At 39.1% G+C, this 22946-nt stretch overlaps 2 protein-coding genes across 2 annotated transcripts; one reads left to right on the top strand and one right to left on the bottom strand.

Moving 5' to 3' along the window:
* Window positions 1-3: 3 nt before the first annotated feature.
* On the top strand, window positions 4-22946 carry LOC311081132 (uncharacterized protein). Its single transcript, XM_084111539.1, has 3 exons — window positions 4-59; window positions 682-834; window positions 20212-22946. Exons 2-3 carry the CDS (start codon window positions 750-752, stop codon window positions 21597-21599), a joined length of 1473 nt encoding a protein of 490 aa, XP_083967665.1. The 5' UTR covers window positions 4-59; window positions 682-749; the 3' UTR covers window positions 21600-22946.
* On the bottom strand, window positions 4126-4968 carry LOC311081133 (uncharacterized protein). Its single transcript, XM_084111540.1, has 2 exons — window positions 4716-4968; window positions 4126-4324 (listed from the first exon to the last, which is right to left on the bottom strand). Exons 1-2 carry the CDS (start codon window positions 4965-4967, stop codon window positions 4136-4138), a joined length of 441 nt encoding a protein of 146 aa, XP_083967666.1. The 5' UTR covers window position 4968; the 3' UTR covers window positions 4126-4135.

Below are 22946 nucleotides of genomic sequence, written 5' to 3'. Positions count from 1 at the left end.
TTTGGAGTGGCGACATGACGTCATAATACTGCGCCGCACTCGTATCTGGCTGAAGAAAGGTTTGTTTAAAGAATACAAGCTGTTTAAATCGATAGAAACCGTTCAATGTCTTCTATTTTTTTCAAGCGATGTGAAATTAGTTTATTTACTATTAAATGTAACATTGTAATGCTTTATCTAACTTTAATTTATTATATTTTTGTGAGTAAAGGGCACCCACACATTAGAAACAGTAAACTTGCGTCTCATTTCGCTCCACTTTATCGTGAATCAGTTTATCATAAACACGAATTCAGTCACTGGTAAATATTGATGGAGAAACCGAGCTTTTCGACACTCCGAGTCAATTGAATCAAATACTTTAAAATGATTCAGTGATTCGAATCGTTTGAGTCGCGACACGGGCTGCTCAAACAGAGTAAATTAACGAGAACAATAAACAACTTTTACAAACCAACTGCTAATGTTTTCATAAAAGTGAAATCTATTAATCATTAGTAATTTATAAACGTAATATAAATAACAAATTCTTCATTATGAGATGTCTGTATAGTTTGTGTTCTTTTATTAATTTGCAGTGTGGATTTATTTTTCTTTCTGTTATTTTTATTATTTAATAAAAATAATGTTTATTAAATTATTTTAATTTTAATTTTTATTAATTATTCTCATCTTAAACAGGACAAACCACACAGAAAAACTCCTGGTGAAGCGACTGAGATCCACGTGACACATAAAAAATAATAAAGATGGCATTTATTAAAGAGGAGAGTGAAGACGTGAGGATTGAAGAAACATTGACAGTGAAACATGAAGAAACTGAGGAACAAACAGGTTGGTTTCATTCTCAAAGCTGAATTCAGTCATTTGATCCCTATTAAAATGTCCAGCTCTACAGAAATAGAGAATATACACAGGGGTGCACATGACCTTTTTGGTCTGGTTTTCAAGGAAGCACATGCTGCTTCGTACTCACATTTTACGCAGCACATTTATCCTAAAAGCTGCCGTCATCACTTTCACCCTCATTACCTGCTTTTCTCTCAAACATGGTAAATGGATGATGCAGGCCTGCTTCTTTCTCCCTGGTCAAGCCTGTGATTTGCTGTTTGCATCCACAAGTCCACAGCTGGCTTTGGGTTAGGGCTGCACGATTATGACAAATCATAATTGCTGATTATTCCCTTTGAAATTGTAATTTCACAATTTCTAGAGGCATATTATAATACATGTTTACACAAAAATGAACACACACAAAAACAAGTACTGTCCCCCTTTACTTAATATACACATAAATTGTAAGAATATGACTAATAGTAAAGTCTAGCTATTAAATGGCAGTCCCAAACTAGTTTTTGTTACAATGTTGGTAGACAAGTGAATGTGCAGGATCTTTAAGTTTGCTTTTGATTGTATTGAGACATGAACATCCCCTCTCGCATGCAGTGGTCGTGTATATTAGGCTGCTGTCACTTTAAGATCAAATGTACTGACACACATCCGGTTTCTTTCTCGACTGTTCATTTATGATATAACCGAGAGAATACTTGCCAAGACGGGTATTTTGACCAAATTCTGGGGTGTCTATGTACTTTCAGTGGTGTGTGTGTGTTTGCATATGTGTGTGTACAAGAGTTTGTGTGAGTTCACTTGTCATTGTGTGTCTGTGTGTGAGTACATGGGCGGTTCACTTTTGGGTCAACTCTTCCCTCTTTTTGTGGCAGGAATTGAGCTTGTGCATCATTCTTCAACAAGTTGGGACTAATAACTTATAGAAAATAAGTGTTTTCGAATTTCAATATAGTTAGGGCAGGTGGTTAAGAAGTGTTGGTCTGTTTCTACTTCTCCTTGGCTACAGTACTGGCATAATCTGCTCTCTCTATAGCCAGGCTGCTCTTTTTTGTGTCACTCCAGGCAGTTTAATGGATGGGATGATGAGTTCCAACATGATATGATAAATGCTTTGTTGTCCATGGGGTCTTGGTTTTGGTGATACGTTTTGACCTATGACCGTAGGTGTGAGCAGATGAGGTTGAGCATCTGACGGATGTCTCTTAGCTCTGTTGATGTGGCTTGCACTGGTGCCGTTGTGGATGTTCTGCTCACTATCTGAGCGTAGCGGTGTCTGCCTAGGGCCTGCTGTGAATGAGGGGGGTAGGGGTCGGCAGGAGTGGATCCTGATGTGCTGGATGTGAGTAGGCCTGTCACGATTAAAAAATTTGGCTGACGAATAATTGTCTAAAAAAAAAAAAATTGTGGTTCTGCCAATTAATTGCCAATTTTAGGGCTTTGTCAATTATGCCGATTAAAGGATTGGTTCACTTAAAAAAAAAAAAAAAAATTGCTGATAATTTGTGACCCTGCCTGTGAAAACCCAGCTAAAGTCATTTTTTTGTGATTCAATGTTTTCTACATAAAATCATCCTACACAATGTAAAGAACATTCTGTGAAAAAATATAACCTTGATATCTTTAATATTGACTGAGCAAGGCCATGTCAAAGATAAAATTCGGGCTCAGAAAATCATATTTTTGAGAAATTCCAATTTAAAAATAGGTTATTAAAACTGCAACACATTGTATCCATAGTTATCCTGCATATGTGCCATATAACACATTAAAGCTGAGATTCTCCCCTTTTTAGTGATATATGACACATCAGTGGAAAAATTCTTAAAGTTTCGTAAAACAGGTCTATTTATGATGTGCATGTCCAAAAAGCTAAAAGCATAGAAACATTGAAACGAATGGGGGAACCACAAGAGAATGTAATATCAGTGAAATGTCAATAATATATCAATTAAATAACATAACATTTCTTATTCTCTGAAATTATCATTCTCTTACTGGCCCACGGTGTAACATTGAGTAAATCTGGAGTAAAAAATAAATAAAATTTCAAGGGATAGTTCACCCAAAAACTACAATTCTGTCATCATTTACTCACCCTGATGTTGTTCCAAACCTGTATGAGTTTCTTTCTTCTGCTGAACACATAATAAGATATTTTAAAGAATGTTAGTAACCAGACAGTTGACGGCACCCATTGACTTCCATAGGTGCCGCCAACTGTCTGGTTACCAACATTCTTTAAAATATCTTATTTTTTGTTAAACAGAAGCAAGAAACTTATACAGGACTGGAATAACATGAGGGTGAGTATGAGTATGAGTAAATCATTTTTGGGTGAACTATCCCTTTAACAGGTCAGTCTCAAACTTTGTACACATTCTAAAATTGTCTAGATGCAAAATATTTGATAATGTCATGGATTCTATTCACAAAAGTATTACATTTTGTTATTAAAAAGTCAAAAATTAATATTAAGTACATAAGCAGCTCCACAGAGACTACAGTCAATTAAGCTAAGCCAGTTTAACTTTTTTGGCAAGACCATGTGGGCTTTTTTTTGGTCTTCCAACACCACGGGTGTGGGGTGGAGCAGGAGTCAGCACCTCTGCATGGACAACGTTGTCTTCATCACTCTGAACCTTGTTCTGCATTGTTGGATTAGGGCATACCAGATCTCTACATCTTTCTGCCACAAATTCCCGAATCTCGTTGAAGAGGTACATTTTCCTCTCGTTGCTCAGTCCTTCTGGTACCAGAGTGGCAGTTTTTTCACAAGGCACGTCATCTGGGTCACACTTCAGCAGCTTGTATGTGACTGGCTCTGACTGTGGAAGGATCTTGCACATTACACTTCCATCCAGTCTGCATTCAGTGTGATGTAGTGGCTTGATTGACGGCAGCTTTCTGAAAAACTGTAACAGGTAAGAATTCCAGCCATATTTGGGGACAATAACATTGCCCATCTCATCACCACAAAGTTGGGGAATCAGCACACCACTTGGAGAAGCCTGGTGCACAACATTCTCAATATCAGCCAAGCAGTCCACCTTTGAATTCCTGTACTTGCGCTTGAACAGGCCAAACATGGAGTCAGGAGCTAACTTTGTATGACCAGCCACCATGAATGAAAGAGTGATCCTCTGATGCTTACCAGTCATAACACGCCAAAGAAGGTATTGAACCAGTGCATTGTTTTTATTTTGTCCTGAGCAATTGTCTGCATGTAAGTGCAAGCGGGTCTCCTTCACACCATAGTTCTCAAAAAAGTAGTCCAGGAGGCTGATCACACAGTTGGCCCCTTTGCCCCAGTGATGCTTGCCTCATCTAGAAGGAAGATCACCATCAGGGGAAGCCCTTCTGTTACAACGCCGAACACGGCACACTTGCGAGGAGTCTTGAAGAAGATGGGTCCTGGCTGCATGGAGTTGTGGGGATAATGCAGCTGTTGAGCAAAGTCAGAGCTGTAATGAACCTGAAAAAGAATGTGCAAATGTTTACTCAATTTGTCAATGCATCATGTTTCCTGTAAAAATTAAAATCAATTAAAAAACAGATGAGTGCCTCATGTTAGTGCTTAATGGCAGAGATGGAAGACATAACAAGATTGCAGGTAATTTTTTAAATAGCTGACTGATAACTTTACTATTTTAGTATAGAATTACTATTACTTTACAACTGTAGTGTAGTATACAGTAGTGTAAATAATGTTACTGTATAGTGCTTTCAATAGCTTTCAGTAATGTACTAACTTTTATAATATTCAACCACAGTTGGGTCTTCAAGAATGTCCATGCATTTAATATGTGAATTACTAATTGACTACTAATAGACTGATAGAAAGAAAATTACGGAAAAAAAAATACCTCAAAATCATTTGATGAATTTGGTTCACTGTTCCCAGGCTCCAGCAGCTTGGAGACACCATTCTCAGCTAAACCTCTGCGGCACTCGTGGACCTTGCTTTTGTAGAATGATTGTTCTGTTGTGGCCTGCCACAGATGCTCCTCTGCTTTCACTAGCGCTTCTGTTTTCTCCCCCAAGTCTTTGTTTGAGGCCTTTACCAATAAAGCACCGTTCTTTTGGCAGGTCCAGCATAGATCTGACATTGGTTTCATTGGCAACACGTTTGGCACATACTGCTGCCAGAGACGGTAAAATGTGCGTTCGCTCACGGCTCGATGACCACTGACCTCACAAGAATCACTATATAGTTTGTGGATGGCAACTTTGCTGACAGAAGAGGGCAGTAGCTTTAGGTCATACCTTTTGTATCCTGGAATTCTGCCAGGAAGCGGCACTGCATTTTCTTCTGCATAATTGTGGATAAATGTCACAACTCTCTCAATGTCATTTACATCCAAGGCATGCTTGGGCAACCTGCCCTTATTTCCATGCATCCTAGGGGTCACACCAGTCTGCAAATAATGCTGGACCAATGCAGCTAGGTGATCCTTGAACACAGCATGCATATACATAAAAGTGTCATGACAAATTTTCTGGCTCTCATAGTAGTAATCTAGGCGATGATGTTTACGCACAGTCTGTGATCCTTTTTTTGATTTAACGGTTTCTTCCCCAGAGTGCAAGTGACTTCGTATTTGAGCTAAAACTACCATGTTGAGTACAGCATTGTCCATTTCCAAATGACTCGTCCTGAGTGACAGCAACTCTCCCTCCTTGAAAAATAAAGAACACTTTTCCCCATTGAAATACTTGCAGTTGCAAGAGAAACTGATTTTCAGTTTCACATCTGGACTTCCAGCATTCGAAGCAAATTCTTCTGGCTGGTGTTCCCTCTTCATGTTCGCCAGACAAATAGCTTGGGGTTCAATCACCAAAACTGGCTTGTCCTCCTCATCATGTTGGTCACTGCCTGAAAAAGCAAAGATAATTTTTTTTCAATTCAAAGCAAGATACCTAAAAACATGATTGCGTAACATGCAAGAGTGGGAAGTGGGTTTAATTCCACATTTAAAATGGATAATGAAGCATTTTATATGAAAATATCAGAAAATATTTTTTCCGTTTAGTCAGACTGGATCTGATTAATTGAGGGGAGGGCATAGGAACAAGAAACAGCCTATAGGTGGTAAGCAGACTTCAATTCAGAGTGTAATGAAACTGAAACTGAAACTAACATCATGCCATAAACGTAATTAACTGACTCAATCCCAATCAACAAATGTAATAAACATTTAAATCCACTATTTTTGCATCACAGATATGTGTTAGCATTACATTGGCTGGACACTGACAGTATACATTTACATATTTAGCATAAAAAATAATAACAAAAACTTACCGTCAAATTCCTCGTCAGTTTCGTCAAAGAATGTGTCCTGTTCATCATCACAATCATCCTCCAGAAAATAATCCGCAATAAAACCGGTTAAATCATAATTTGGGCCAATTCCACCGAGATTAATATCAAGCAAGCTGTTTAAGCAAGCAGCTATTTTCCGTTCCTGCTCATACTCCGGTGTCGCCGGCGAAGCCATGGCCATGTCAGATGTCAAAACAACGCATTAACGTTACCATCCAGCAAATAACACGTAGCAGGCCAAAAATGTCCTTAAAATAAATTTGATATTATTGGCAGAATACAGAGCTACAAAACAAATAAGCAGTTCTAAAAATATTGGCTATGACAAGAAAAGATCACCACAGACATCTAAACCCGGCTTAAATCTCTCTCTCTTTTTATTTTCATTGTGTTGACCTGATTACCGCTCGCGGATTGATATTAAAGTCTGTTTTTACTCTTTCTAATAGAAAAGACACAGAAAAGAAGTTCCTGAACCGATTGATATACGAATCAGCAGTGTTGTTGTGCGAAATAAACCCAGAGACGATTGAAATCAATGTTTAGGAAGCCCCCATTTTTTTTTTCTTTTTTTTTGCGCAAAAGTATAACGTAGTGTCAATAAAATCATTCATTTCAGTATTTATCATGTTATAAATGAAAATGTAAGTATTGCATCTCAAAACCACTGGTATAATCTATCATTTACAGCAATAAACACACATGGCCTATTTTTGTCATTTTTATGGCTATGACTACCTTTGACGCACGTTAACTCATAATTCGATTCTGCGACTTTAGCCGGGGTTTCACATGCGGGGTCACATTTACTCACCCCGATGTCATCCAAGATATCCATGATGTCTTTCTTTCTTCAGTCGAAAAGAAATTAAGGTTTTTGAGGAAAACATTCTAGGATTTTTCTACACCGAATACTTTTTTTTTTTTTTGTGAACTTCATTAATTAATTAATTGTGATGAGTTTAATCCTTTGCAAGTTATAATTTTGCAGTGTAAGATTACAGTTAACACCTTTAAATATTAAATAAATGTATTCAAAAGCTATGACAAGTTTTTTAATGAGTGTAAAGAGTGTATAAATCAACAGCAAAAAGTAATTTTTGAAAAAATTGCACAGTAATCTTTTAAAATCTAAACATGTTAATACAAACAAATTACTATTAGTGCTCTTATACAAAATAATTCAGGTATTCATACATTAACAATTTTATATTTATATATGAATCTAAAGAATTCAGAAGTGTATTTATTTATACATTACACACAAATAATATACAATTAAATTATGCTTATTTTAAATATATTTTGTAGCTTTTTAATGGGGCAACAAAATATGATAGATACAACAAAAAATATAGGCTTTTAATAATCTTTCAGTGCGCAAAACCATGATAATATGAAATGCTTCAAAACAGAGCGGCACAAAGTGTGTATGCAGAATGATGTCAAGTGAAGCGAAGAAATGTCAAGCGCACAAATCCTAGTGTCTCTGTCCAACAGTTTATTGATCATTTGTTTCTTCACAGTTTTAAATTCCATTTATTGTGCGTTTGATGCTGATTCATAGTCCTTGTGATGTGTGTGATCCAACAGGCACACGGTAGCGAGTCGTTTAGAAACAGCAATAACCTCAAGCAAAATAAAGTAATTTTACGCAATCTTCAGCCCTTTATCTACAGATCAAGCATTATAATGCCAATATATCATATTGGAGAGTTTTACCGTGCATACTGCCGTAACCGGACGAGTGTTTGAACACTGAATGGAGAATGACTGACAGCCGCAGAGGAGGGAAGACGAGTTTCCGTCAACTTTAACTTTGTCTGAATCAATCGCGGTTAGATCAAATAATCGCGATCAGACGGTTATTTAATTATCAAGACAGGCCTAGATGTGAGGGCTAGGAGAAGATGGTCAGGTGCTGGCTGGGATGGTCTCAGCATGTGAAAGTGCTGTTGTCTTCTGGATGTTCTCTCTGGGGGTATACTGTGCTTTCTTACAGGTCTGGGTGGAGGTTTGTTGGACTCTGTTGCTCCTATGGGGTGCTGTTGTGGATCCGAATCAGGGCCACATCTTTTAGGGTCCTGGCGAAGACAGGAACAGCTGTCTTGTACAGATGGACATGGTCGTAGAGGTATGTGGAGTCCAAGGTGGTGTGCTGTGCTGTGCTGTGCCAGGTGCTGATTGGGTTTAAGTGCACAGGAGCGTGTCGGGGTGGAAGTCTTTTCGGGGCAGCAGTGTGAAGATGGTAATTTTAGCATTTGGGAAGGTGGTTGAGGCCTTTTCAATCACTGTTTGTAGTGATGTAGCCACTCTCTCCTGTTGGGCTCTCAGATCGTTTGTGACGGTGTGGATTATTACATGGCTTGGGGATCCCAGTTTGTCAATACTAATGCCATTTGAGTGCGCTCTTGAGTGTTTGGACACCAGTTTGGCTACTCTGTGTGTAGGAAAAAGCTTATTTTCATCAATAAATTCCCCGTCTGAATCTATTAAAAGAGCGACTTCCGGTCATAGTGTTCCTTCTGTTGGTGTGGAGGGGTCGTCTGAGTGTGAGGCTGGTTGTGAGGTGAGGGAAGGGTCTGATGGGAGAATAGGATTCTGGATGTGCTGAAACTCTGCTGTTTGAGATATGTGATCAGGTTGAAGAGTGTCCTGCTTCACCGGTTTCTCTGATGAACTGAACTCACTGGTTGAACTGTTGCTGGTCTGGTCTGTTGTCTGAACTGTTTGCAGGGAGAAGATCATCTCCTTGAGCTGGACCATTTCTCCCTCTAGCATGTCAGTGCAACAGCAGTGTGGATGGGGGTCTTCGGTCTGTTCTGTGCTGGTGTGGGAGACTCCTCAGAAGTGATTAGTTGGTCTCTGGTAGTGGTCTCTTTCTCTGCTTTGGCTTTGATGCAGAGGAAGTCTTGTTCGAAGAGCCCATTGATGCTTTTTACCACCACTATACCCGATGTTTTGTAGATATTTACGTTGGTGGTTGTTGTGTCTTCCTCGTTTCTTATTTTTAGCTGGAAACCACTGCAGATGCCTTTTCTTTAGGGGTAGTGTGCAATAATTGCCTTGTGCCATGCATATGGCTTGTTGGTGTAGAATATCAGGTTACTTATGCTGCCATCTTTATGTAGGTCTGCAAAAAGTGTTTCTGGGTTGTCTGTCATTCTTTTGTTTTTGTAGACTTCCCGTGCTGATTCATTTGTGACATCTTTAGGATAGTGCAGTGGGATGGCCTCCACATATGGGGGTTGTTTAGGCCTGGAGCTGTGGCTGGAGTGTTCAGAACTCTTCTGGGGGCGGGGCCAGGATGATGCACTGGCCATAGTTGATTTAGAATGTAAATCAATGAAAATGTTTTCGATTTGAATCCCATTTCCTGCATTTACGTACATTTAGGGACTATGGTTATAAAAAATCCAGGAAATAATTTGATTATAATGATAAATTCTGCCAAAAAATAATAGTAGGCTACGAAACTATGCAGAAAAATATTTCTTTCTTTATTGTTTAATAGGGGCTGATCGCCAAGACTTGAGAGAGTCATTTTATAAAGTCAAAAATGTAAAATTTAAATGTTTTGTGTGTAAATGAAATTTAAATAAAGTGAGACTCAATTTCCACTGTAATGTAGAAACAATATACAGACAGTATATTTTAAACTAGATAAAACAAGTTTGTTGGCAAACTTTAAGTTGGCTTGAAAAAGCCTATCCAGAAAGTTTTAAGGCAATACAGTCCATCATAAAGAAAGATAGATAGATAGATACACGTGTTGCAATGATACAAAGAATAATCATACATTACATTTGCATAGCACTTTACCTCTGATTTCGATCTCAAAGTGCAAAAATATTTTTCCTGACTGGGTGGTGACAGTGAGCTGAATGTGGCATTGGGTGGCAAGGCGCCCGACGCCCTATAATGCCAGCGTCCATTGCACCATTAGACCAGGGAATGTTGTGGGGCAACTGATGCTGACATTGATGCAGCTTTAAAAACTAACAGGACGAGAGCATGAGGTACTTCAAGATTTTTTTACAACACTTAGACTAGGCATGGATAATTACTTTTTTTTTTCTCTTAAGTCCTCAAATGGAGATTTGACTTTAGCTATCTGCTCTGTTCCCTCAGACTGACTGCCTACCTTTTCAAATATAAGTAACTTTAAGTAAATATGTTATGGACAATGTATCTAATTAAAATCATGCATGTAATAAAAAGTTAACAAACGGAAAACGCTGGGCTATATAAAACTTGCCTGTAGGCGACTGTTGGTCAGTTGAAAGACTGACATAAATGTGAGCTTACAAACAGCAAGTCTTTGGCCTCCTTGTTGCACATGATACTTGAAGGTGTACTTCCTCTTAGGAACCTCAGTGTCAGGCCCACGTGGTCGTCTGCGACTCACCTTGTGCTAGAAGTAAAAAGACATCTACCATAGTGTAGCAGGCTAGCCGTCGTGTAGAGCTGTCAAGTTAAGGTCATTAAGTACGTGAGTAGGCTTTGGTTAGAAGAATGAATAAGCCATGTGTGTGCCTTTTAGGGCACCAAAGCGCTGTGGTCTGTAATGCACTTGGTGGCCTACTTGATGCCCATCATGCTTCATTCATCCTCACAAAATGTAACATTTACAGTGATCAGGCACATGTGCAGTCTTAGTGAATTGAAGGCACACAGTATAGCCTAGGCCTATGTGGTGAATATATGCTAATGATACTAATCTAACATGTAGTGACAAATTGCAAGGGTTGATAAATTGCCTACATCATGGTCATGAATTGCGGTCATGAATTGCTTAAAGGAACACGCCGACTTTTTGGGACTTTAGGCCATCTTTAAAAATATTCTTGTTTGCCGTAACCTGACCGACCCTGTCAATTTAGGACCGACCCAATTCATTTTTTTTTTCCTTTTAGTCCGACCGACTTGCCGATTGTAAACTTGCGTTAAGACCGACCGATTTTTTATTTTTTTTTCAAACAACTAATACAAATGCAATATTAATTATATTTTAGTAAGTATTGTGAATATAAATTTCAAATTGATTTCAATATATGAGACATATTCATTTTGTATTGAATGCTATTTATTCCATATCTAAATCTAGATTCATATGAAACATTATTATTCTAATGTAAAGACAACCAACATACTTTAGTGTATGTATGTATCATCGTATGTAATTTATAAAATAATTGACATATATTGTCACACGAGTCTTATGGAAATATTCTATCAATTATGCAATTAAGTAAGAACATATAAAAGCATACGCAAATTGATACAACTCTTAGTCTATGGCAATGGCAGCTTTGATTTCCGTTTAACGTCCACCTTTATATCAGACCATTTCTTTTTAAGGTCATTTACAGTGCGACTTTCAGATCCCACCGCATTGACGCCATCAGCCAAACTCTCCCACTCATATTTTTTCCTTTTGTTATTAATTCCGGAAGACAAAGTTCCAAATAAAATATTTTTTCTCATTTCTACCTCCAATACTAGCACCTCCAATTCACTTTCTGTAAAGTTTCGTTTCTTGCCGCTTGCTTTAGCCATTTTCTTACTGCTTTCGTTTGCCAAAGTGGACTCATTACCATATTTAAATGGATTTAATTAAGGGAGGAGACTGGGTGGGGCGTTGTGCTCGTGCATGTGCGCTCAATTTTACGTTAATTGGGATGTACAAAGAGAATATGTGTGGGATCCTTCGTACGCAGAGATTCATACATCTGTTTTTTTTTGTGCGTACGCACATTTACAGCTTTGTCCATACACAATGTTTTAGTATGAATTCAACGCAAGTCTTTGTACATGAGGCCCCAGGTCCTCAAACTGGGCGCGGGACAGGCGGAAGTACCACTGAAAGCGGCCGTCATCCAGGTGCAGCTCCTGGAGCAAGTGGTGAAATTCGCCAAACTGGGTACACCTCCGGAGGGTCTGGTGGACACAAGTACGGTGACAATGACCCCTACGCTGCTGTTCTGCTCTCCAGAGCAAATACGAGTGGTGACTCTCGATGAATGCTCGATCAACATCAGCCATCTTGCAAACAGACAACCGGCGCCTAGCACTTGCCCCTCTCACAAGAAGCGGATTTCGCCTCGGACGCACATCAATTTCGCTTCAAGCACTTGCTTTATACGTGCGTCCTATTCGTTTTGGACGTGCAAATGGAAAATGTTCAAGCGCCCAACTAGACGCAAATTTGATGCGCTATTCGTGTTTGGTGTGAATGCAGCATTAGGCTTGAACACTGCCTGGGACACGTCTCCTTGCACACCTTGCCCTTAACAGAAACAAAGTCACATTAGCGTTTTTAGCTATACAAAACTTTAGAGCTATTAGCAGGCTTATTAAGGTTACTAGCTAGAATATATAACAGCTTACACAATCAATGAATAGTAATTATAACGTTAGCCTACGTGACGCAGCTGGGCTGGCATTAGGGACACACCTAAAACGTTTAGATTTATAAGGAGTTGGGACATGCTTAAAACGTCCCCTGAATCCTCATTTTCTCAGCTTTCATTTCAACTCATTCATGACGTGATCCGTTAAACAGTCTGAGCTGTATGAACTGTAGTAACGTTAGACGCCCAGTAATATGCCCCCTGACTGTATCCAGCTACATAACTTAAAGATAAAAAGTAACTGGCTAGCCAGCTAACATTATCCCGCTAGCTAACGTTAGGGACATCAAATGCAGCTAAAACGTTTCGATTCATTTCTCCTTGGTTATAAGGAGTACAGCTTTCATTTTGACCCATTCATGACTTGATCCATTAAACAGAGTGAGCTATATGCACTCTAGTAGACGACGGCCAGTACTACATGCCCCTCTGACTGTAACTGCTAACGTTAGGTAGATACTTTGTACATATACGGTTCTTACACTCACCTTTTTCGGTGGACTTTTTCCTCGTTTTAGCTCTCCTCTCCGGTTCACATATGGTTTCCCAGCATCCCTCAAAGACTTCCTTGCTCTGTCCTTCCATTCGTTCATGTTTGCTCTCCTTTTTTTGCTGAGGTTTTGCCTATTAATGTCCGCAGCGGACATGAAAGCAACCGGCGTCTCCATTTTTCGTTAGTGGACATAAACATTTTTCCGCGTGCGATTATTGGTCTCAGTGAGAGTATTGGTGAGTATTGGTGAGAGTATTGGTCGCGCAAAAAATTGAACGTCCACAGATTTGAACACGTTATAGCTGGACAAAAATTAATCGCATGCGTTAACGCTGACAGCACTACTTGTCATACATTGCTGACAGAAAATGCTGCAGTTTAAAGAGGACTTGTTTTCATGATAGGCATACACAATGTTTTTTTAGTAGGCTACACAGAATGTACATTAAATATTTAGCTAACAGTCTGAAGTTACCTTGCAGCAGTGTATGTCAACGTAAGGCTAACATCAACAGGTGTAGACAGAAAATAAGATTATCCTGGCCTGAACTAATTTACTGAATCAACCAACTCACATCTCCCTTCTTTCTTTTCATCCATGATGACATTAACCCCTGAAGTGTCACCGGCCCACCGGTGGGCCCAAAGCCATTACGTATTTAAAACAATAATATTCTATCCTAAACCTAAACTAATCTTGAAAAACTATATATCATTGGAAACCTCAGATGTTGTATTTTTCATATTTTTATATTTAAAATTATGAAGTGACAGTAATTAATTAATTTGTGACAAGAAAATTTTGCAAAAAAAAAAAAAAAATCACCAAGAAGTTGGCTTTTGTTACAAAAAGCTGATACACACACAATCAAGAAAGTCGTGTTTTTTTTTTTTGTTGCCAATAATTTAAACAAAACATCTATTCTAGTTTTTGTCTAAAACTTTGAGAATAAATTGAATATGTATATATTTTTTTGTATATATGATCATACATGAAATAAACTTTTTTTGTGAAGTTTCTGTAACAACACTCTAGTAGCTATGTTTGATTAAGATTTCTGAATAGAAAGAGCCTATCCTCATAACTTTATGCAGTAATGAACAGGGGCGATTCAGATAAGTCTCAGTAACCAACCAGAGCAGCCAGAGCTGTTTCTAAGGCCAATGTGTTCTCTGCCATTCTGTCCGCCAATGAAACCTGATATTGACAAACTCCTCATCCAATTAAAGGCAAATTACCACCTTTTGCTACCACATGTCCAGGTGACGTTTGAAAAATGCTGCTAGAAGTTTATAAACATGCATAAAGGGAAACCTGCAAGCACTAGGAGCATCCATTTCATTTTCACTCTGACTCTGCACACTTCACAATGGATAACAGAGGTTGAAACAAAGGTTTTACAGCATTTTGGAAGTTGTAGAAGAACTTTGCAAGTCGAGTGAAGAAGAGTTGGAAGAAGAAGAGAATGAAACCAGCAACGATGAGCCAGACATTTTGGAAGAGGTTTTTTCAGACACCACAGAGGGGTAAGTTTCTACATTTCTATATAAATCTCTCTCTCTCTCTCTACATACATATATATATATATATATACATACAACAAATGCTTGGGAGCAGCATGCAAATGTAACATGATACTACTTACATGTACTTATTTTACTTTTATATACTTACATTTGACTTATATTTGTAATAGGTGTCTAGATAATACTGATGATGAGGACTGGACTGCTGAACCAACATCATCATTTGCATCATCATCAGGTGCTAGCAATTTTGAAGACCAACTGAGAGCTACAACCAGAAGACAAGGGAGAAGCAGTGAAAGAGGAAGATGAAGAAGCAGTAGCAGTGTGAGGGAAAGAGGAAGAAGCAGTGTGAGAGGAAGAGGAAGAAGCAGTGTGAGGGGAAGAGGAAGACGCAGTGTGAGGGGAAGAGGAAGACAGACTGACTCGGTTTCAGTTACTCTTTCTGATACTGAAGAGAGAGAGCATGATTTAGACGAGCCTGACGTATCGCCTGAGCCCATCTTCAAGCCAGAACGTACGCCTGGGCCTCAAGTTATCACTTCTAAAGATTACAGCCCTCTAGAGTTATTTCAACTATTTTTTTTCATCTGATGTCTGCCAGACCATTATAAAAAAACACACAAATGCCTACTCTGCTGAGCACCAGAACAGCACAAGGAGACTAAAGCAGGAGATGTGCCAAAAGGACTTGTTAAGTTTCCTTTCAGTTGTTCTGTACATGGGTCTGATAAAGCTACCAGCAGTGCCAGACTACTGGAATGGATCCCAGCTTTTCAATTTTAGCTTCCCAGCATCAGTAGATCAAGACATCAAGATTCAAGGCAATCTCCAATGCACTTCACATCAGCAATCTAAAGGTGGATGCGGAAAATATCAAGAAAAGAAGTACCCCTGAATATGACCGCCGGTGCAAAGTGAAGCCCATATATGTGTAGCTTCGTGACCGGTGCAAGAGCTTCTTTCATCCTGACCAAAACATCTCAGTGGATGAAAGAATGGTAGCTTCCAAAGCACGGATCAGTCTGAAGCAGTACCACAGGGACAAGCCAACCAAATGGGGGTATAAGCTCGTTGTACTCGCAGATTCACGGCTTGGCTATACGTGGGATTTTTTTATTTATGAGGGAAAATCCCTCACAACTCAAAACCCTAAGAACAAGGAGCTGAGCTATGAATCTCTAGTAGCTTTAGTTTAATGTCTTGGGTACCGGCTACAAGCTCTATGTAGATAACATCTACACAAGCCCAATGCTCCTATGCTCACAATGTAGTGTTTAATCTCCTTGAAAAACTGATCTTCACCTGTGGGACCATCAGAAGCAACAGGATAGGCATCCCCCAAACCATTGAAAATAAACTGCCCAAAAAAGCCCCTTGTGGGTCCATTAGGTGGATCAGGGATGACAAACTTCTGTTTGTTGAATGGAAGGACACAAGAGAAGATGTGCTCCTCCTTCCATTCAGCTAATGGAAACCAGACGGTGCTGAGGAGGGTCAAGACACCTGATGGGCAATGGGTAGAAAAGACGGTCCCCATTCCTGCTGCAGTGCCCTACTACAACAAGTGAGTAGAATTTATTATCTGGTGTGTTGCAAAAAAAAAAGGTGCAATAGTGTTTAGGTTTTATATATTGACTTGTGTTTATGTTTGCTTTTCACACAGGAACATGGGAGGTGTTGACATGTCTGATGCCCTCATTGGATATTATACCGTCCTTAGAAAAACCAGAAAGTGGTACCGGTCTCTCTTTTACCATTTTGTGGGCATCGCTGTCATTTAACTGCTGCATTCGACACAGTGGACCACGAGATTCTAATTTCTCGCCTGGACCAGTGGGTGGGCATTAGAGGCGTGGCATTGGATTGGTTCAGGTCGTACTTGGCTGATAGAACGTTTTGTGTTAGCCTCTGCGACTCTGTGTCATCCTCTGCTCCCCTCTCATGTGGGGTCCTACAGGGCTCAGTGCTTGGCCCTCTCCTCTTCTCTCTTTACCTACTCCCGCTTGGCTCCATAATTAGGAAGCATGGGATTCTATTCCACTGTTATGCGGACGACAGCCAAATTTATGTACCTCTTAAGAAAAATGACACCAGCTCTGTTATTGCATTACTGAAATGTCTGGATGACATCAAGGCCTGGATGTCTTGTAACTTTTTAAATTTTAATCATGACAAAACAGAGGTGATGGTTTTTAGTGGAACCACTGGAACCCCCCTGCCAGATCTTGGTCCCCTAACCCAGTACATGAAACCCACCATTACAAACCTGGGGGTGAAGATGGACCCCGATTTTAAACTTGAGAGCCAGATCAGGTCTGTCGTGAAATCAAGTTTCTTTCACCTGAGGCAGCTGGCCAAAATAAAACCGATTCTTTCCAGGCAGCATTTTAAGACAGTAGTCCACGCTTTCATAACCACTCGGCTGGATTACTGCAACGCACTGTATGTGGGGGTCAGTGCGTCGACCATCTCTCGGCTCCAGATGGTACAGAACGCTGCAGCTCGTCTTTTAACTGGCACAAGAAAACATGAGCACATTACCCCCATTTTAGCCTCACTCCACTGGTTGCCCATTCATTTTAGAGTTAATTTTAAAATTCTTTTATTTGTTTTTAAATCCTGCAATGGTCTTGCCCCGCTATACCTCTCTGAGCTTGTACAATTTTATACTCCTTCCCGGTCTCTCAGGTCAGCAGATCAGCTGCTCCTGAGAGAGCCTAAAACAAAGCGGAAGCTCAGAGGGGATCGTGCCTTCGCAGTGGTAGCTCCAAAACTTTGGAACAGTCTGCCTCAGCACATCAGACAAGCTTCCTCTCTGTCTGTTTTTAAATCCCACCTAAAGACCCACCTCTTTTCCTTGGCTTTTAACACCTAGTAGGAAGTTGACTTCATTTATTTTATTTTAAGGATTTTATATTTATTTGTTGTTCAATTTTAAATTTTGTTACTTTATCTCATTGTGTCCATTGTACTATTGTGCTTCTGTTTGTTATTTATTATTATTGTATTTTTATTTTGGTGTGCAGCACTTTGGAAACCTTGTGTTTATTTAAATTGTGCTATATAAATAAAATTGGATTGGATAACATTAAAGAGCGTTTAAAAAATTACAACAGATAAAATACGAGAAGTTACAGTGCAGTATAATAAATTAAACATTAAAGAACAGCTAAAAACAATTACAAATATAAAAGCAGATAAAATACGAGATTTTTTATTATTTAAAAAAAGCGTAAAATTTGACCCGAGGACAACAGGAGGGTTAAAGAAAACCTTGATTTAAAAGAATAGAGTTGCAGCTTTTATAAATGAATTCATTGATATATTACATTCTTTTTTTGTAGTTGTATATATTGTATGTTGTATTGTGTGCATGTGTTTGTAATCATGTAGTCATGTAACAAATACATTTGATCCATACATCCACAAATGGACAATAAACAAATTATTAATAATTGCATGTATAGTAGTTCATTGTAGTTCAGAGTTCTTTTGGTATAGAATAAAATACCAGTTCGGGGTTCCTCTTTTGGCTGTTGTTGCAGCCAACTGCACAACATATTGCAGGCATTACTGAGACCGTCGGTCGTAAAGATGGCGGCGCAAAGCTACAGTGACGTCATGTGACCCGAACGTATATAACGGTGTTAATTTATTTTCTTAATATTTCTCTTGTGGCCCTTAAGGAGTGAAAAATGAGAAGAGAAGTATTTCGTGTTAAAGTTGTTTTTGAAATGAGGAGTAAACTAATATAACTAATGTTTCATTTTCCTCGCTGTCGTCGGTTATGGGGTGATGTGCTATAAAATCAATGCAGGGAAATTGAATTGAATTGAATTGTAGCCTAATAGCCTATTTATTTAATAATAAAAGTAGTAATAATTGAATAGGCCTACATTAATTGGAAATGTCAAATCCACTTGATAAGGCCGATAGCTGATGCTGATAATCTTCTGATCATCGTCTATCAGCTCAGCGTGTCTATCAGCTGATTCGGTTTTCGTGGGCCCCACCCAACAAGCGGTTGAAGCACAGCAAGCAGCCAAGCACACGGCACGCAAACTCTATGTATTACCTATACAGTTTTTCTTAGATACAAACCCGAACCTGAGGCTATTCAATAAAAATTATGCCGAACCCAAACCCGAAACACATGCACACAAAAAAATAAAATAAAAATAAAGTGCGGTGATGGGGGTGATAACCTCAACAGTAGGCTTCTCATTACTGCGGTAATGCGGTTATTGTCACAGCCCTAGTGAATTCTACTAATAAGATCCTTGCTAAAGTCCCAGGTTTGTCGAGATGTTGCAGTATATAATGGAGTTCCATGACTGCATCATCCACAGAGTAGGGCAGTGCAATTAATCGCAAAACAATCACGAATTGAGCACATGCGATATCTAAACCGTGTAAGGCTGTGAGTTTATTAATTAATTAATTAATATTTAAATTCAGAATACTGCAACGTTCTTGTGCGCATGTTTAAGATGTTTACCAATCAGAGCTCACTCAGCACACCGCACAAATTATGATGAAGCGGGACAACAGAATAGGTGTACGGGAGGAAAGAACATAAAATATGCATGTTGGTAAGAATAAAAATGATTTGGTGCTAAAGAGAAATTCAACATCAGTCTTTTGGGAGTATTTTGGATTCAGGAGAGAGGATGTGTCAGAGCAAGGTAATTTGCAAGACCTGTGAAATGATTATTGCAACGAAACTGGACAATACTACAAACCTGTTGTAACACTTAAAACAGCACCATAAAAAAACTCCATGATCAATGCATGTTGACAAAAGCACACTTCAAAGCCAGCCTGAACCGACTGAACAAGTATCCATTGTTTAAGCATTTGCAAGTGTCACACCTTATGAGAAAGGACCAAACCGGCACGTGGAAATCCCTATCTTTTTCCTTATGCTTTAATTGTTGCTACTGTCCTTCCAGGTTGCCCCAGATGTCACATTATAATGCTGGAGTTTTGTTGACCTTAAAGGGAGGGGAGGAGGCGATTAATGTTTCATAGATGGAAGTAGGCAGAATGGGTAATGTTATTGGTTTTACTTCATGAAAGTTGCATAGATACATAATTTTCGGCTTTAATATTTGTATTGTGTGGTAACCATTTTATAAAAGTAATAAGGTACTCGAGGCTAGTGTTGTACAGTATCATGAATGAGTCACGACTGAAGGGGTTGGAGGAACAGTCTCTCATACCTTATTGCTTACTTAACTGTTGTTTTTTTGTTTTGTTTTTATCATTGTATCTTCATTGTTTACACAATCATCAGAGATGAACCAGTGAAGAGTAATTTCTAACAATTGCATCTTAATTGTTGATCTGAATAAGTGTGTATCTCAATCAGGGTGATCAAATTTTGCTTTGAAAAACCAGCACAAAAGTCAAATGGATTACCAGATCCTGGATAGCAAAATGTGGGATTTCCAAATCCAGATAATTCCCCCTCGATGGCCCTGGGAATAGGATCAAGTTGTATTTTGGTTTTGATGATTTACATGTCTAAATGTTTTGTTTTCTGTTGCTTTGTGCCATTTAAACTGGTGTTAATTTGCATTTTTCTCTTTTTGCTTTAGACCTGATGGTGCTGAAAGAGGAGACTGAAGTACTAAATGAAATGGAAGAGAAAGATCAATATGAGAATCATAATTTCATAACAAGAGAAAAAACTTTTAGTTGCTCACAGACTAAAAAGACAGACACTAAAAGTAAATTCTCCTGCCAACAGTGTGGAAAGTGTTTCAACCAACATGCAAATCTTCAAGTCCACTTGAGAATTCACACTGGAGAGAAGCCTTACACCTGCCAACAGTGTGGAATGCATTTCTCTCAAAAAGTACACCTTGACAGACACATGCGAGTTCACACAGGAGAGAAGCGTCGTACCTGCCAACAGTGTGGAAAGACTTTTGCTGAAAAAGTAAGCCTTAACAGACACATGAGAATACACACTGGAGAGAAGCCTTTCTCCTGTCAACAGTGTGAAAGGAGTTTCAGTTGTAAAGGAAACCTTAAAGTCCACATGAGAACTCACACTGGAGAGAGCCCTTTCACCTGCAAACAGTGTGGAAACAGATTCACTCTGAAAGGAAGTCTTAAAAAGCACATGAGAACTCACACTGGAGAGAAGCCTTACACCTGCCAACAGTGTGAAATAAGTTTCACTCTGAAAGAAAGCCTTAACAGACACATGAGAATTCACACAGGAGAGAAGCCTTACACATGCCTTCACTGTGGAAAGCCTTTTACTGAAAAAGGAAGCCTTGACAGGCACATGAGAATTCACACTGGAGAAAAGCCTTACACCTGCCAACAGTGTGGAAAGAGTTTCACTCAAATTGGAAACCTTAAAGTCCATGCGAGCGTTCACGCTGGAGAGACACCTTTCACCTGCCAACTGTGTGGGAGAAATTTCAATCGAAAAGGAAACCTTAAATGCCACATGAGAATTCATACTGAAGAGAGCCTTTTCACCTGCCAACAGTGTGGAATAAGTTTCACTCAAAAAGGAAATTTTAACAAACACATTAGAATTCACACTAGAGAGAAGCCTTACACCTGCCAACAGTGTGGAAAGAGTTTTGATCAACATGAAAAACTTAAAGTCCACATGAGAATTCACTCTGGAGAGAAACCCTACGTGTGCACTCAGTGTGGAAAGAGTTTCACTCAAAAACGACACTTTAAAGTCCACTTTAGACTTCACACTGGAGAGCAACCCTTCACTTGCCCTCAGTGTGGAAAGAATTTCAATTCAAAACAACACTTTAAAGACCACATTAGAATTCACACTGGAGAGACACCTTTCACCTGCCAACGGTGTGGAAAAAGTTTCAACCGAAAAGGAAGCCTTAACCGGCACATGAAAGTTCACACTGGAGAGAAGCCGTTTACATGTGGTCACTGTGGAAAAAGTTTTAGGTATAAAATAGCCCTTAAGTACCACATGAGTATTCATGTATGAGAGGATTGTTTTTGTATGTCATCAGTGTGGAATGAGTTTCACAGACAGGAAACTCCTTATGTTTGAGAGACTGTATAATGTGTTGATTATTGTGTTGGTACTATATCACCTTAGAGGGCCGAATTCCCAATTAATGTCCAGTGACTACGAGAGGAGTAAAGAAGCCAGTGTCAAAAATTAGATTCACTCAATGTTATTGATTAGTCAAATGAAGAATGAACTAGTTACAATTTTACATGTTAACAGAAGTATAAATCTGTATCAAATAAAATACATAAAACGGTATAGGCCTGTGCAAAATAATAAACACACAATATAACAGAAAGAGGCTTTTGATTCAAATATACAGAGACGTGGAGTTCTGGCAATAGCCACTTTTCCACTGTCGCCCCATTGTGAGCCTGGGCTTTCAACGGGCCAGACTCGGGGCTAATAGCCTTTGTTCTGTATCACTGAGCCCAAAATCATACGATTTGGTCAGAAGCTCTGCAGCGTTTTACTAAAACCATTGTTTTAACTAAACATCACACAACCCCATCATTTCACCAACAAAGGGAAGTTTTATCAGACTGGAAACTAGCGAGATCGCAAAATGAACGTGATGAATGTATGTCTTTTTATTTTTTACTTACTTTAGATTTAAAATCCAGGCATCAATGTTTTACCACAGTTTTACAATAAAAAGTGATACATTGATGATTAGTTTGTGTCAGGATTGCACAGAAATAAAGTGTTTTTTACCATTATTTCACAAAAGAGGGAGGACACGTACTTATTCAGTCACATCTATTTCTGTTTATTTGAAGTCACAGGACAGCATAAAACTATGGGGCTTTAGTTCAAAAGCATGCACATTAAAAAATGTAGATAAAGGTCAATTCTATCATTTTTCCACCATCTGAGAAACTTTGAGGGCTGTTTACTTGGTAACAGAGCATGTGAGAAGAGTGGAGCGGGAGCGAGCGGGGAGCGCGAGCGGGCGGATCTTGGACAGAACGCAGAGCGGCAGTTTCAAAAGGACGGAGCGTCGCATTTCCCGCTCCAATTTCGCTCCGCTCACACCACGAGTCTGAAGCATGTTCAGTCAAGCCTGACCCTGAATCCATTTGTCTAGCACAGTAATAAACAGTAGACTATTTTCAGGCAAAACTCGGCTCAATTATGGAGTTCAAAAAGTACTTCAAAAAGGAAAATGAGAAGTCATACAGGTGTAGCCTATCAATATAAGTCGCTCCGGAGTAGGCTATAAGTCGCATCAGTCAAAAAATGCGCCATGAAGAAGAAAAAACATATATAGGCCTAGCCTAAGTCGCACTGAACTATAAGTCGCATTTATTTAGAAATTTA

The sequence above is a fragment of the Abramis brama genome (assembly GCF_963993115.1).
Source record: "Abramis brama genome assembly, chromosome: 4".
NCBI classification, from domain to species: Eukaryota; Metazoa; Chordata; class Actinopteri; order Cypriniformes; family Leuciscidae; genus Abramis; species Abramis brama.
The sequence above is the reverse complement of the archived record's forward strand: the minus strand, read 5'-3'. Positions and strand labels throughout refer to the sequence as shown.